General features: G+C 39.6%; 1 protein-coding gene across 2 annotated transcripts in view; it reads right to left on the reverse strand.

Annotated features, from left to right (window-relative positions):
* Window positions 1-17,951, reverse strand: part of LOC124118525 (metal regulatory transcription factor 1-like) — a 50,665-nt gene extending 32,714 nt beyond the window's left edge. Inside the window, exons 1-3 of one of the 2 annotated variants that reach the window (XM_048384207.1) lie at window positions 17,649-17,951; window positions 14,197-14,337; window positions 9,716-9,795 (exon numbers count right to left, since the gene is read on the reverse strand). In XM_048384207.1, coding sequence (XP_048240164.1) covers window positions 9,716-9,795; window positions 14,197-14,337; window positions 17,649-17,890 — 463 coding nt within the window. In that variant the 5' untranslated portion in view covers window positions 17,891-17,951. The remainder of the gene's footprint in view (window positions 1-9,715; window positions 9,796-14,196; window positions 14,338-17,648) is intronic. The other variant, XM_046480676.2, reaches the window with a different exon arrangement.
* Window positions 17,952-17,961: the final 10 nt, after the last annotated feature.

Raw genomic sequence — 17,961 nt, forward strand, 5'->3', positions numbered from 1 at the left:
CACTTTACTCACAGTTGAAGTGCCTAGGATGTCTAACTGTGCTCAAGTTTTTTTTCATGAAGACATATACTCTCACTGGGAGCACCTTTAGACTACAGTACCACATCTTCTCGTGAGGACGGTCTCTGTCGTAGGTCACATGTCTCAAAGACAAGCAACCAGTTCTTGTGAGAATCTGTCAGACGCGAACTCGCGACCTTCAGATTGTTAGCCCGACAGCTAACCGACTGAGCTACGTCCACACTGTGAAACAAAGTGCAAATTTACCTAGTCATGCCTACGACGTTACGGAACTGAACAAAAAGGGTCGAAAAGGTGATGGACACTTACGAAGGTTACAGGTAGGCATGGTGTCTTGTGTCTTAAGTCTATGGACACTTACGAATTATCCCGATGACATTCAGCACACTCGTCCAATTCCGTAATCTACAAGATACCAAGTGGCGAGGAATGATCCGATATGGTGCAAACTGAAAACGGCTCCAGGCGTCAGACGTCAGACGTCGAAGTCGCGAGTATGCATGAATGACATGGTATTTAATCATTCGTAGGGTTGAATTTGTGACAGAAAAGTATGGTAGGGAACACTGTAAGGATGATGTGGATAATAGTAAGGAACGAGGGAGGCATGAGCATGGCTAGTGATGACACAACGGTGAGTTCGCTTTTGAATCAGTACTGAAAAAATGTAGCCGGTGAAAGTGGCTTGTGTGAATGTTCCAGGACAGTTTCCAGTAGCGAAAGTATTCGACACAAAACCATTTCATCCTTTTTACTCAACGTTTTTGTGTGAAGAATATTAGGAGCCCTAATAGCCACTAAACGGGTAGATTTACCCTAACCCTAATGATCCTAAAGGGATGATTGATCGTAAAGGGGATCCAAGGGCTAAGGACAGAGTTCGGGGTAACCTACCCTAACACTAGCGATATTTGGATGTGTTCAGCGCCAACATAATATCCCTAATAAACTGCTTTCTTGTTCATCTATATTAGTTCCCATTTATAACCATTTTAGCCACTTGAATTACGAGACAAAGGAAATAAAAAATATATAAAAAATAAAAGTGCTTTCGTAAACTAACGCTTGCTATAAAATGCGCCGCCGCATATATAAACAAATATTCAAAACTCTCCGCACTGCTTGGCGTATTCAATGGCATTTCATGTAGAGATGATAGATCACTGGGAGGAGCTTATGCACACTCGATAACCCCTGACGTCACAGGGCATTGTTTCCCCGGTGTGACTGGCAACAAAATACTACAAATTACGTCATAGGGTATTGTCACGTGTTTGAAAAGTTTGTGGTACTGTATTCTAAAGGTAGGCCTTACATATCTGATGTTTCTCGCTGATTCCAAATAAGTATAGCAGTGATTATCATACTTTCCCCATTACTGAGTATCATTTGTCTGGCAAATGCTTTGATTCACATCTAATGCACATTAAAATCCTGTCAAACAATGTAAACATCTCTTCTGGACATACTGAACAATATTGAAACACGATTTTCAGAATCCTTTGGTTCTGCCGTGGAGTCCTCTCCCAAGCCTTGACAGTCAACACAATGGCTGCTTTGGTTTTTACCACCCAAGGAGAAACTAACATACAAGATTAATTGGAACAAGAAAACCACATTATCATTATCCCCCACCATGAGGAACAGTAGAATGTTGTTTGTTCATATAGTAGTGAACAAGAAAACCACATCATCACTATCCCCCACCATGAGGAACAGTAGAATGTTGTTTGTTCATATAGTAGTGAACAAGAAAACCACATCATCACTATCCCCCACCATGAGGAACAGTAGAATGTTGTTTGTTCATATAGAAGTGAACAAGAAAACCGCATTATCACTATCCCCCACCATGAGGAACAGTAGAATGTTGTTTGTTCATATAGTAGTGAACAAGAAAACCGCATTATCACTATCACCCACCATGAGGAACAGTAGAATGTTGTTTGTTCATATAGTAGTGAACAAGAAAACCGCATTATCACTATCCCCCACCATGAGGAACAGTAGAATGTTGTTTGTTCATATAGTAAGTAGTGAACAAGAAAACCGCATTATCACTATCCCCCACCATGAGGAACAGTAGAATGTTGTTTGTTCATATAGTAGTGAACAAGAAAACCACATTATCACTATCCTCCACCATGAGGAACAGTAGAATGTTGTTTGTTCATATAGTAGTGAACAAGAAAACCACATCATCACTATCCCCCACCGTGAGGAACAGTAGAATGTTGTTTGTTCATATAGTAGTGAACAAGAAAACCTCATTATCACTATCCCCCACCATGAGGAACAGTAGAATGTTGTTTGTTCATATAATAGTGAACAAGAAAACCACATCATCACTAACCCCCACCATGGGGAACAGTAGAATGTTGCTTGTTCATATAGTAGTGAACAAGAAAACTGCATTATCACTATCCCCCACCATGGGGAACAGTAGAATGTTGTTTGTTCATATAGTAGTGAACAAGAAAACCGCATTATCACTATCCCCCACCATGAGGAACAGTAGAATGTTGTTTGTTCATATAGTAAGTAGTGAACAAGAAAACCGCATTATCACTATCCCCCACCATGAGGAACAGTAGAATGTTGTTTGTTCATATAGTAGTGAACAAGAAAACCACATTATCACTATCCTCCACCATGAGGAACAGTAGAATGTTGTTTGTTCATATAGTAGTGAACAAGAAAACCACATCATCACTATCCCCCACCGTGAGGAACAGTAGAATGTTGTTTGTTCATATAGTAGTGAACAAGAAAACCTCATTATCACTATCCCCAACCATGAGGAACAGTAGAATGTTGTTTGTTCATATAATAGTGAACAAGAAAACCACATCATCACTATCCCCCACCATGAGGAACAATAGAATGTTGTTTGTTTATATAGTAGTGAACAAGAAAACCACATTATCACTATCCCCAAACATGAGGAACAGTAGAATGTTGTTTGTTCATATAGTAAGTAGTGAACAAGAAAACCGCATTATCACTATCCCCCACCATGAGGAACAGTAGAATGTTGTTTGTTCATATAGTAGTGAACAAGAAAACCTCATTATCACTATCCCCAACCATGAGGAACAGTAGAATGTTGTTTGTTCATATAATAGTGAACAAGAAAACCACATCATCACTATCCCCCACCATGAGGAACAATAGAATGTTGTTTGTTTATATAGTAGTGAACAAGAAAACCACATTATCACTATCCCCAAACATGAGGAACAGTAGAATGTTGTTTGTTCATATAGTAAGTAGTGAACAAGAAAACCGCATTATCACTATCCCCCACCATGAGGAACAGTAGAATGTTGTTTGTTCATATAGTAGTGAACAAGAAAACCGCATTATCACTATCCCCCACCATGAGGAACAGTAGAATGTTGTTTGTTCATATAGAAGTGAACAAGAAAACCGCATTATCACTATCCCTTACCATGAGGAACAGTAGAATGTTGTTTGTTCATATAGTAGTGAACAAGAAAACCCAATATCACTATCCCCCACCATGAGGAACAGTAGAATGTTGTTTGTTCATATAGTAAGTAGTGAACAAGAAATTCGCATTATCACTATCCCCCACCATGGGGAACAGTAGAATGTTGTTTGTTCATATAGTAGTGAACAAGAAAACCATATCATCACTATCCCCCACCATGGGGAACAGTAGAATGTTGTTTGTTCATATAGTAGTGAACAAGAAAACCATATCATCACTATCCCTCACCATGAGGAACAGTAGAATGTTGCTTGTTCATATAGTAGTGAACAAGAAAACCACATCATCACTATCCCCCACCATGGGGAACAGTAGAATGTTGTTTGTTCATATAGTAGTGAACAAGAAAACCACATTATCACTATCCCCCACCATGAGGAACAGTAGGATGTTGTTTGTTCATATAGAAGTGAACAAGAAAACCGCATTATCACTATCCCCCACCATGAGGAACAGTAGAATGTTGTTTGTTCATATAGTAGTGAACAAGAAAACCACATTATCACTATCCCCCACCATGAGGAACAGTAGAATGTTGTTTGTTCATATAGTAAGTAGTGAACAAGAAAATCGCATTATCACTATCCCCCACCATGGGGAACAGTAGAATGTTGTTTGTTCATATAGTAGTGAACAAGAAAACCATATCATCACTATCCCCCACCATGGGGAACAGTAGAATGTTGCTTGTTCATATAGTAGTGAACAAGAAAACCACATCATCACTATCCCCCACCATGGGGAACAGTAGAATGTTGTTTGTTCATATAGTAGTGAACAAGAAAACCACATTATCACTATCCCCCAACATGAGGAACAGTAGAATGTTGTTTGTTCATATAGTAGTGAACAAGAAAACCATATCATCACTATCCCCCACCATGAGGAACAGTAGAATGTTGCTTGTTCATATAATAGTGAACAAGAAAACCACATTATCACTATCCCCCACCATGAGGAACAGTAGGATGTTGTTTGTTCATATAGTAGTGAACAAGAAAACCACATTATCACTATCCCCCACCATGGGGAACAGTAGAATGTTGTTTGTTCATATAGTAGTGAACAAGAAAACCACATCATCACTATCCCCCACCATGGGGAACAGTAGAATGTTGTTTGTTCATATAGTAGTGAACAAGAAAACCACATTATCACTATCCCCCACCATGAGGAACAGTAGGATGTTGTTTGTTCATATAGAAGTGAACAAGAAAACCGCATTATCACTATCCCCCACCATGAGGAACAGTAGAATGTTGTTTGTTCATATAGTAGTGAACAAGAAAACCACATTATCACTATCCCCCACCATGAGGAACAGTAGAATGTTGTTTGTTCATATAGTAAGTAGTGAACAAGAAAATCGCATTATCACTATCCCCCACCATGGGGAACAGTAGAATGTTGTTTGTTCATATAGTAGTGAACAAGAAAACCATATCATCACTATCCCCCACCATGGGGAACAGTAGAATGTTGCTTGTTCATATAGTAGTGAACAAGAAAACCACATCATCATTATCCCCCACCATGAGGAACAGTAGAATGTTGTTTGTTCATATAGTAGTGAACAAGAAAACCACATCATCACTATCCCCCACCATGAGGAACAGTAGAATGTTGTTTGTTCATATAGAAGTGAACAAGAAAACCGCATTATCACTATCCCCCACCATGAGGAACAGTAGAATGTTGTTTGTTCATATAGTAGTGAACAAGAAAACCGCATTATCACTATCCCCCACCATGAGGAACAGTAGAATGTTGTTTGTACATATAGTAGTGAACAAGAAAACCACATCATCACTATCCCCCACCATGGGGAACAGTAGAATGTTGTTTGTTCATATAGTAGTGAACAAGAAAACCACATTATCACTATCCCCCACCATGAGGAACAGTAGAATGTTGTTTGTTCATATAGTAAGTAGTGAACAAGAAAATCGCATTATCACTATCCCCCACCATGGGGAACAGTAGAATGTTGTTTGTTCATATAGTAGTGAACAAGAAAACCATATCATCACTATCCCCCACCATGGGGAACAGTAGAATGTTGCTTGTTCATATAGTAGTGAACAAGAAAACCACATCATCACTATCCCCCACCATGGGGAACAGTAGAATGTTGTTTGTTCATATAGTAGTGAACAAGAAAACCACATTATCACTATCCCCCACCATGAGGAACAGTAGAATGTTGTTTGTTCATATAGAAGTGAACAAGAAAACCGCATTATCACTATCCCCCACCATGAGGAACAGTAGAATGTTGTTTGTTCATATAGTAGTGAACAAGAAAACCACATCATCACTATCCCCCACCATGAGGAACAGTAGAATGTTGTTTGTTCATATAGAAGTGAACAAGAAAACCGCATTATCACTATCCCCCACCACGAGGAACAGTAGAATGTTGTTTGTTCATATAGTAGTGAACAAGAAAAGCACATTATCACTATCCCCCACCATGAGGAACAGTAGAATGTTGTTTGTTCATATAGAAGTGAACAAGAAAACCGCATTATCACTATCCCCCACCATGAGGAACAGTAGAATGTTGTTTGTTCATATACAGTGACCCCTCGCTATTGTGCTCTTCGATAAAGCGCTACCTCGGTTACAACGCGCGGTCACACGCATGGCTCCCAAAATTTATGTACACTTTTAATACTGAGAGTTTTACACAGACATGATTGTATTGTTGTTCGTTGTTCATTTGCACATAACGCTTCTCATTGCATAATCAACCGTTTATCGCTGAATGGAGTTCTAATAATCTGTTTGAAACATCCGCGGCAAGTCCCGGAAATACGATTGTTCTACTAGTTAACTTTTTACACTATACATCCTTTGATCTTAGAAGCGCATGCATGCAATAAAAGAGAACCACAAGCGAGGTTTATATTCTTAATAGTGGGCAATCCAATTTGTGGCGACACTGTCAACTCACATGTAGTTGCTGTCACAACACGGCAGTCATTCCTTTTGATTCGGATCAAGTAACCGTATCAAACCAATTAATCTGGCTTGAATGTGTATCTATATTTGTATGAATGTGTATGAATGCGCATAGTGCTGGTCAAAACTCTCGTTTTCCGTATTTTAAGCAACATGACCAATCAATGCCACTGAAACACTCTGTACTTGAATTGTGATTGGCTCTTCACTCATAGCATCTGTTACTACCATTATCGATCGATATTTTCATGTAAGTAGGCTACATTCACATTGAATGTGACAGTTAAGGCTTGTAAATAATAACAAACGGCGAAAACATAATGGATATATATTTTTACACTATGAACGGTAAACAACTTGTATCATTGCAATGTGCGAGACAAGGCGAAGAACGTGAGATTGGCCGAGCGCGCTCCCCCTCCTCGGCCTTGGTTAAACGGCTCATTGTCTATAACGCCCACCAATTATTTGGACCCCATTGGTAGCGTTGTAGCGAGGGACCACTGAAGTAGTGAACAAGAAAACCACATCATCACTATCCCCCACCATGAGGAACAGTAGAATGTTGTTTGTTCATATAGAAGTGAACAAGAAAACCACATCATCACTATCCCCCACCATGGGGAACAGTAGAATGTTGTTTGTTCATATAGTAGTGAACAAGAAAACCGCATTATCACTATCACCCACCATGAGGAACAGTAGTATGTTGTTTGTTCATATAGTAAGTAGTGAACAAGAAAACCACATCATCACTATCCCCCACCATGGGGAACAGTAGAATGTTGTTTGTTCATATAGTAGTGAACAAGAAAACCACATCATCACTATCCCCCACCATGGGGAACAGTAGAATGTTGTTTGTTCATATAGTAGTGAACAAGAAAACCGCATTATCACTATCCCCCACCATGAGGAACAGTAGAATGTTGTTTGTTCATATAGTAGTGAACAAGAAAACCACATTATCACTATCCCCCACCATGGGGAACAGTAGAATGTTGTTTGTTCATATAGTAGTGAACAAGAAAACCGCATTATCACTATCCCCCACCATGAGGAACAGTAGAATGTTGTTTGTTCATATAGTAAGTAGTGAACAAGAAAACCGCATCATCACATATTCTCCTATTCTCCTCCATATCAAAAAGTGAAGGATGGTGAAACTGTGCCTGGACCATCTTACCAAAAGCATCTCCCAATGTTGCTTAAACTATTTCTTTACGAAATAAAAGACTTGTTTCCATGGCAACTATATCACGTATTTGCGAAAATATGCTTTTAGTAATTGATAGTGTATAGAGAAAAAGTTATGAAACATAATGGCAGGCTAGTGTGCGTTGGGATCTAAGATATGTTTCTTCAATTTTGCCCCGAAGACTTAATTGCATTGTCACTTTGGTAACACCAACTATTATATTGTAAAGGTTGAATCAAGGTGAAAATTCTTAATATGGCACAAAATGAAACAGACCCACTACTAACCATGCTAACTACAACTACGCAAACCTATGCAATATAATTTGAAAAAAGATGGCCACTTGATAGTAGGGGTGATGATAATTGGGTCACAATATGCTATACTTAGCAATATGCATATTTACGTCAAACCGCATGGAAACTTCTTGACAAATATTTCAGAGCAGTTTCAAAAGGAAAAGCTTGCTGTAGACACATATTCACAGCAGATATTTTTTGTATTGAACTTGAAAAGCTAATCCCAACATATTTGTGATATTTGACTGACAAAAACACTGGGGGTCATTAAACAAGTAGTAAGTAATTTACTTCAGCAAGTGTAACATCTTGTTATGATACCGAAAAAACATATCGTGTATTGTATCGTCACATGAAAAGCCACGATGCAACGGTGCACCGATGTATCGTTTCACTCCCACTTCATAGCCATTAATGGGTTTGCAAATGTGGCCACCAAGGCGGCCATGTTTAATATGATTGGAATTCTGTGAGCAATGTTTAGAGACACCATTGCTTAGATCATTCAAACAAAGTATCAGCCAGTATCAGTTATGGGCAAAAATGACAATTATCACAACATGGCCCATGGTTTTACCTTGACTTACAAAAGATGGCGTCCAGGGTACCCCCAACAATTCGCATTAAGGGTCCTTGCACGCAATATGAGGGTCCTTTAAAGTAATGAAATGGTGTAGTGTACCATACATTTTGATATATAATTACTTTAGAGCCTGAAATATATAAAGGATGCACATTTGTGTGTACAGGATGTACATTTGTGTGTACAGGATGCACATCTGTGTGTACAGGATGCACATTTGTGTGTACAGGATGCACATTTGCGTGTACAGGATGCACATATGTGTGTACAGGATGCACATCTGTGTGTACAGGATGCACATTTGTGTGTACAGGATGCACATTTGTGCGTCTCGTAAAACACTGAACGCCACCATGTAAAACATCAGATTGGAATTCTTTGAGCAAGCAAGTTTTAGAGACAGCATATCTTCGATCATTCAGCTCCGTAGGTCATGTAGTTTCAGAGGAGATGTCAAAAATGCAAAAGTTAATGACAAAGGGACAGGTGAACTAACAGTGACATTTTCCATATGTTTAAAGTCGGATCACAAGACTGCGAGCAAGTACCTTTAGAGACACCATAGTTGGGATCATTCGTGGAAAGTTTTAGTATAATAAGCCTTGTAGTCTTATAGGAAATATCGAAAACGTAAGCGCTAATGACTGACAGTTGACATAAGCTCTTGACTTTCAGTCAGAAGAGCTAAGAATGTACACACAACTCATGCAGTAACCTTCACCTTACTCATTAGAACTTCTTGCAACTACTAACACAGTATCAGTTACTAAGTGCAGAAGTACCCTGCAGTATACCAATCCAGTCCTGGCTGATGAGCTTCCATCTTTGTTTTTAACATGAGAGGGAGAACAACCACTCACTTTGCTGTGGTGTCACTGCCAACAGAATTTGATTTTGGCTTGGTATTTTGTATCAGTCGTTTGTCAAAAGATCTTAAGGTAAAGATATGTCCAATGTAAAATAAAATATTTTATGAAATGTTTTTGGCTTTGCAGATGTTACTTGTACTACTTCACTGATAACAACTGATTAATGAGATCTTAACTGTTAATGATGACCTTGACCTTTAACATACATGCTAATGACTTCTGATATGGTACAACTTCCTCAGATATATAACAGCTGCTGGTACAAACCTCGGTGGGTCTTCAGATGTGTTTTCAGGTTGCCAGGTGTACTGTAAGTTCTTGAACAGTCTTGGAAGTTACATTGAAACCTGTACAACAATGAAAAAGAAATTAACTACAGCAATAACCAAAGCGTTCTTGTGTCCATATAACATCACATGCCAAACACATGCATCATCTCATAGCTGTCCCGCTGTGTTTCCATCAGTATATTATCATATATACACCTGGCAGGATGAGGTGGTAATGTGGCTATTAACTTTCTAGCAGCTCACAGGCAGCTTGGACTGTATACTCCCCAGGGAGCTGAGAATGTAAATCAAGTGCACACTGATCCATTGCCTGGGGTAATATTGTAGTACTTTTAACATGCTATAGGGAATGGATTTGGTGCATTATAAATATGCACATTATTATTATTATTATTATTATTATTCACTTATAACTTATAACTGCCAATATATTATGTAACGTAATGGGGGTGATATGGGTCAGAGTGGGCAAGCAGTCAAAAGTGTCAGACCAGCAAGCACCAAGTGCTGAGATCGTATCCCACTAGTGACTGGGTTGTTATAAGGCCTTGGGACCAACAATGTTTGCAGGTATTTACAGTGTTGTCACTACCCCTAGTGTTCAGTACATACACCCTGTACACTTAAAAGAACTGGATGGTGGAAACAAGAATACAAACATACACATGTACATGATGAAACACAAGTGTCAAAACCTGTGGTGTCACACCTGGGCAAGTGACTTCGTTCAATGTGCCTCTGTTCACCCAGCAGGAAATGGGTACCGGATATGTAGGTGTTGGTCTAGGTCAGAAGTGTGGCTATATCAGGCTTTGAGGACAAGAAGGGGTGTTGGTCTAGGTTAGAAGTGCAGCTAAGGCTGTTAGGACAAGGAGAGGTGTTGGTCTAGGTTAGAAGTGCAGCTAAGGCTGTTAGGACAAGGAGAGGTGTTGGTCTAGGTTAGAAGTGCAGCTACATTGGCTGTTAGGACAAGAAGGGGTGTTGGTCTAGGTTAGAAGTGCAGCTAAGGCTGTTAGGACAAGGAGAGGTGTTGGTCTAGGTTAGAAGTGCAGCTAAGGCTGTTAGGACAAGGAGAGGTGTTGGTCTAGGTTAGAAGTGCAGCTAAGGCTGTCAGGACAAGGAGAGGTGTTGGTCTAGGTTAGAAGTGCAGCTAAGGCTGTTAGGACAAGGAGAGGTGTTGGTCTAGGTTAGAAGTGCAGCTAAGGCTGTCAGGACAAGAAGAGGTGTTGGTCTAGGTTAGAAGTGCAGCTAAGGCTGTTAGGACAAGGAGAGGTGTTGGTCTAGGTTAGAAGTGCAGCTACATTGGCTGTTAGGACAAGAAGGGGTGTTGGTCTAGGTTAGAAGTGCAGCTAAGGCTGTTAGGACAAGGAGAGGTGTTGGTCTAGGTTAGAAGTGCAGCTAAGGCTGTTAGGACAAGGAGAGGTGTTGGTCTAGGTTAGAAGTGCAGCTAAGGCTGTCAGGACAAGGAGAGGTGTTGGTCTAGGTTAGAAGTGCAGCTAAGGCTGTTAGGACAAGGAGAGGTGTTGGTCTAGGTTAGAAGTGCAGCTAAGGCTGTCAGGACAAGAAGAGGTGTTGGTCTAGGTTAGAAGTGCAGCTAAGGCTGTTAGGACAAGAAAGGGTTTGTGTGGATGGACATTGTGTGTGGATTGACATTGTGTGTGGATTGACAGTGCGTGTGGGTGGACAGTGCGTGTGAGTGGACAGTGCGTGTGGATGGACAGTGTGTGTGGATGGACAGTGTGTGTGGGTGGACAGTGCGTGTGGATGGACAGTGCGTGTGGGTGGACAGTGCGTGTGGATGGACAGTGCGTGTGGGTGGACAGTGTGTGTGGGTGGACAGTGCGTGTGGGTGGACAGTGCGTGTGGGTGGACAGTTGGTGTGGGTGGACAGTGGGTGTGGGTGGACAGTGAAGAGGTGTTGGTCTAGGTTAGAAGTGCAGTTAAGGCTGTTAGGACAAGAAGGGGTTTGTGTGGATGGACATTGTGTGTGGATTGACAGTGCGTGTGGGTGGACAGTGCATGTGGGTGGACAGTGCGTGTGGGTGGACAGTGCATGTGAGTGGACAGTGCGTGTGGATGGACAGTGTGTGTGGATGGACAGTGCGTGTGGATGGACAGTGCGTGTGGATTGACAGTGTGTGTGGGTGGACAGTGCGTGTGGGTGGACAGTGCGTGTGGGTGGACAGTGCGTGTGGGTGGACAGTTGGTGTGGGTGGACAGTGAGTGTCGGTGGACAGTGTGTGTGGGTGGACAGTGTGTGTGGGTGGACAGTGCGTGTGGGTGGACAGTGCGTGTGGGTGGACAGTGCGTGTGGGTGGACAGTTGGTGAGGGTGGACAGTGGGTGTGGGTGGACAGTGAGTGTGGGTGGACAGTGTGTGACGGTGGACAGTGTGTGTGGGTGGACAGTGTGTGTGGGTGGACAGTCCTTGTAGGTGGACAGTGTGTGTGGGTGGACAGCTCATCTTAACCTTGACCAACACTTTTCTGGTATAGGTGCACTTCTAACTTAGACCAACACCCCTTCTTGTGACACAGCCTGATGCACTGTCCACCTACAAACACTGTCAAATTACACTACAAACACACACACACACAGTCCACTTACAAACACTGTCAAACCACACACACACACACACACACACACACACACACACACACACACACACACACACACACACACACACACACACACACACACACACACACACACACACACACACACACACACTGTCTTCAAGATTGTCCTTAAATTGAGTTGAAAGGTAGAGAATACCACACACATGGTATCTAACGAGAATGAGTGTGGTATATTATATATAACCCACATTAAATATTATTTAAATGTAAATACATAACAATTTATTGTTCATTAACAGAGCAAACTAAAGCTGGTAGCAAATCTGGTTGCACATGAACATGGGCATTATTGACTTTACTAAGCATGCGCATAACAACATGTTCCTTCTGTTGTGGACCCGTGAAGATCCGGGGATAGAATAGGTCTTCAGCAACCCATGCTTGCCGTAAAAGGCGACTATGCTTGTCGTAAAAGGCGACTAACGGGATCGGGCGGTCAGGCTCGCTGACTTGGTTGAATCATGTCATCGTATCCCAATTGTGTGAATCGATGTTCATGATGTAAATCACTGGATTGTCTACATGGTCTAGTCCAGACTCGATTATTTACAGACCGCAATCATATAGCTGGAATATTGCTGAGTGCGGCGTAAAACAACAAACCAAACCAAACCTTCTGTTGTGTGCAAACCTGGCAGCAGCAATGCTCAAAATCTATATTTTAGAATTCCCACAACTTTTGGTAATTCAGGCACATTGTCGTTAGTGTGCAGCACAACTGTAAGAAAACTTAAAAAGTCAAACAGCGTGGCGCTTTGAATTTCGGACCAACACTTGGTCACTCGCACCATCGGGATCCCGACTGCTCACTTAAAATGGTGCAGTTTCCTTGATCTGTCAGCTAAATTTATATCAAGCACGTACAGCTTTGGAAGAGAGAAATAAGAGTGCTCGCCAAAGACGTTTATGTTAATGGTACGACCCTACACTAAAGACGTGGAAATCAACAAAATCTAGTCTGCTTGCATGTTAGTGACAGCTTTGAACAAAGGGCAAGGTCACCATTGGAATAAGAAAAGACAACCGTGATCTACTCACAGCGTTTTACGCTAGAGACCAATAGGAAATGTTATTGTTCTCATTTTGGATTTTGGGGGCCGCAAAAAAAGAAGTCAGGCACACTTCTAAGGAGTTTTTTAATGATTTGTATTGGAACTGTTCACTTTGAGTGATCTTGTTGTGCATGTTGTTCATGAACAAACACCTTCGGAAGCAATGTTATACAATATGCTTTGAAGAGGACACTAATGACACAACCGGATCATCCCACGTAAGTCGATCTATCAATAGTCATACATTGCAAATTGATATAACTCGATTATATAATGTCTGTAGTAGCTCGATGCATAACTAATATAGACTGCAAAGCAAATTTGATGTGTGTGACTATCTTGATTGGTTTAATAAAGTGTTGTAAAGTGTCTTCATGAGATTCCTTCAGTTCTGTCTAGTAACGTTTCGTGACAGTGAATGAAGTCTTGTGATTTTTTATGAACAAATTAAGTAGTTCTGGTGTGACAGAGGTCACGGTTATCCAATCAAAACGAATAAAACGAGGTCAACCTTGTACGACACACGTGTGATGTATGGATTTTGTATCTTACCACCTGTATCTTGAACACGAGGGTAATAATATGTAAGCACTGTCACAAATATCTGGATAAAATCAGGATATATTTCACATCAATTTGTGGACTGTGTAGTTATTTTATATTATGTTTACCCTACCTTTTTTTAAATTTGGTGTGTCCACAAGATTGAATGCACGACTACCCTGGTATGTCTTGAAAACTGCCATGCTTGCTGCATGTGACACTCACCTCTTCACCTCCTTGGCATTAGTGTATGGATCTTGTGTCTCCAGTGTAATGATCGCATGTGACGGGTTGATAGGCATCCGCTCATTTCCAGGGTTTAAGGTCATCAATATCTGGTCGTCAGATATTGTATTATGTATGTACCTACAGAAAACACACACATTTCTATTATACACACTACTAATCAAGATGAAAGAAGAACACCACATAATACAATATCTGATGACCAGGTATTGTATTATGTATGTACCTACAGAAAACACACATATTTCTGTTATACACACTACTAATCAAGATGATAGAAGAACACCACAATGAAACATATATCTCTATGATTAACAGGTTCCGGATAATACTTGGTTGTTCAGTCATGCATCATTGTCTCCCCAATGGATAATAATTGACATAGTCTAACATAAAGTCACTGAAATAAAGGTATGTACATGCCCAAATAACAGTCATTTTTCATGGGAACCCACAAGTCTCTTAATTTCAGCGACTAAACAAATCTGTGTAGCACTAATTTAAGAAATGTCTCAACACTTGTGGGTGTCATTACTAATTAGTGTTTACATGCTACTGTGACTTGATGAGAAAGAACGGTGACAGGCTCTTGAAGTCTCCCTTCCCCAACAGCAGCATGACATCCTTAAAAACCACTGACCAGAGGTATCAAATGTCAAGAAAATACATTGATATGAAAAAAATTAATCATATATTATCATATATTTCTCCTAAGTTAAAAAGTTCTGTTTGCATCACATGCTGGAATTCCACAATACTAATAATTCTATAAGCTCATCAATATTTACTTAAGATAGGAAAGTTTCATACCAAATGATGATTCAGTCTCATATACAAATGATAATTCATACAAAGACAGATATTTTTCTAATATAGGCATAATAATCATGATAATCCTCAAATATGCAAGTACAAAAGCTTAGTACATAACATTTCAAATACACAATACAAATATGCATAAAAAACTACAGTCAATGCCAAAAACGTTTTCTTTTTTCTTTCTTTTTTAGTCTACTAGCCCAAACTTGGCTATTTAGCATAATATTTTTGTATCCCTGTGTTATGGGTTTTCAGTTAAGAAACAGTTGTAGTTTATACTAGTTTCCTCTCTAATCACATGAACAACTGTAAAACATATCACTCATAAAAGACAACTTCCTCTTAAACATGTTAAAAAGAAGCCATGATCTGTGTATTTTCAATGTACCACCCCCCATTTTCAATGCTACACCATTCTAGCGAGAGTAATCACGATAAACATGGACGTCCGAAAACTTATGATGTCTGAAAACTTATGATGTCTGAAAACCTATGATGTCTGAAAACCTATGATCCGACAATACATTTAAATGTTATAACATGGACTGTTTTAGCTGATCTTACAAAATCAAACATAATTATACTAGACTCAGGCTTTAGACCAGTGGCCAAAGTCACAGACTGAAACAATAAATATACTTAGTACTAAATCAATATTTGCTAAAGATAGGAGAGTCTCATACCAAATGATGACTTTGTCTCCTACACAACCTGAAACAAGACTAACCAAAATTTAATATCCTATGGAAGTCCATAGTAGTTTGGTATTAAAGTTAAGATTTCTTCACTAGTAGATAATTTGGAAGACTAATCCAAACTTCCATTACAGATCAGTAATCTACATTTCTTCAGTATTAGGCTTAATTGGGAGATTCTCTTGGCTACTTTCTATTATATTTTACAATTTAACGAATGAAAAATCTTGACGTAACTTATTTCCCAGACCAAATGTTAGTGCTATAAAAAGGGTATAGTCTGACTGCATATACTCAGCACAGTACAGTACCAGTTCATATTTGTACAAATTGTATTATGCAAGATGCAATTGAGACATAAGATGAACTAGACGAAAACAAGTTGGATAGTTATGTTACTATTATTTCTATTAACAGTTTATGCCTGAAAATTGAAAGTTTTTATCAGCCCAACAGCAAGTTGATGAAAGAGACGATGACAGTTCTGGTTCCACCATATGCTACTTTGTTTTGGTACCAGTGTACCCTGGTACTGAAATAAATTAAACTAAACTTACTGTGAAAACATCACATGCTTTGAAGTAAGATAAATGAAATTAAACTCACATGGTCTTTTAATGGGCCAGTTTTGTGAACTGCTATGAAACAATGAAGATGACAATATTTGTGGACAAATACAGGACTGTACAATAACTGAGAATATAACTGTGAAAGACAAGACAATAACATTGTAAATAAAGCATATATACTACTACAAAATATAATAAAGCATATATACACTACTACATAAATCGCTCTTATCGTTATTAAAAATAGAGGTGCTGTTTTCGCCTGACAATAAGTAACCGTTTTCGCCAAAGTTTTGAATATTTGTTTACTAAATATAGCCTGCAGCAGCTCATTTTAGCAACCACAAATTTATGAAAGCACTAATATTTTCAATATATTTTTTATTTCTTGTTTTACGAAATTCAAGTGGCAAAAATTATTATAAATGGGAACTAATATACACATATTATTTTGTCGATTCATTAATTTTCATTATTATGCACAGGAATGCAGTTTCTTAGGTATGTTATACTGGTGCTGAACACATCCAAATGTTGCCAGTGTTAGGGTAGCTTAACCCAAACTCTATCCTGAGCCCTTGGATCCCCTTTACAATCAATCACCTCTTTACAATCATTAGGGTTAGGTACCCGTTTACTTGCTATTAGATTACCTGAAAGCTATCCTTAGCCCTTGGATCCCCTTTACGATCTATCAACCTTGACTTTACGATTATTAGGGTTAAGTACCCATTTAGTGGCTATTATAGATTCTATAGCAGTTCCTAATGTTCTTCACACAAAAACATCGAGAGAAAAAGATAAAATGGTTTAGTGTCAAATATTTTGGCTACTGGAAACTGTCCTGGGACATTCAGATAAGCCACTTTCACCTGCTACATTTATTCAGTACTGATTCAAAAGCGAACTCACCCCTGTGTCATCATAAGCCATGCTTATGCCTCCCTCGTTCCTTACAATTATCCACATTATCCTTACAGTGTTCCCTATCACTTTTCTGCCACAAAAATCGGAGCATCTTTAGAATATAGTACCACAACTTCTCGTGAGGATGATCTCTGCCGTAGGTCACTGGTCGCAAAGACAAATAACCAGTTTTAGTGAGAGAAAAGTGTGGTAGGGAACACTGCATTCCCGTGATTAATTATAAAAATTAATAATATAGGCGGCTAGGCCTATGTATATTAGTTCCCATTTAATCATTTTAGCCACTTTGCAAGTCCTCAAACAAGGAAGTCAGTCATTAACGTGATTCCAATTTCAATTTGTGAATAGTAAGAACAATAACTTGGCCTCCCATAAAATAAAGGTCACATTAAATTAGTGGTGGTAAATAAACTACCCATACCCTTCATGTTCGATGGTTGAAAGAGAACTTTCATTTTGACAGTTCTCCATACCAGGAGGGATGGTATCTGACCCCGAATCGGCCACTTGGTTTTGGTCATCTTTTGAGTGAGATCCTAGTCTTTCTATGTACACTTGGGTCACTGCACTGCTGTCAGTGGGTCCATCTTCTTCTACAAACGTCATTAAATCTTCAAAAGAATCGGTTCCTTTATTGCTGTCGTTGCTATCAGTAAATTCCATAGCGAAAACCGAATGGGCCGAACAGAATGTTTCCGGACGTAAACTCTTGCCTATGTTAGAATTTATCCTAT

The sequence above is a fragment of the Haliotis rufescens genome, unplaced genomic scaffold, assembly GCF_023055435.1.
Source record: "Haliotis rufescens isolate VD_foot unplaced genomic scaffold, xgHalRufe1.0.p SCAF_5, whole genome shotgun sequence".
NCBI lineage: Eukaryota > Metazoa > Mollusca > Gastropoda > Lepetellida > Haliotidae > Haliotis > Haliotis rufescens.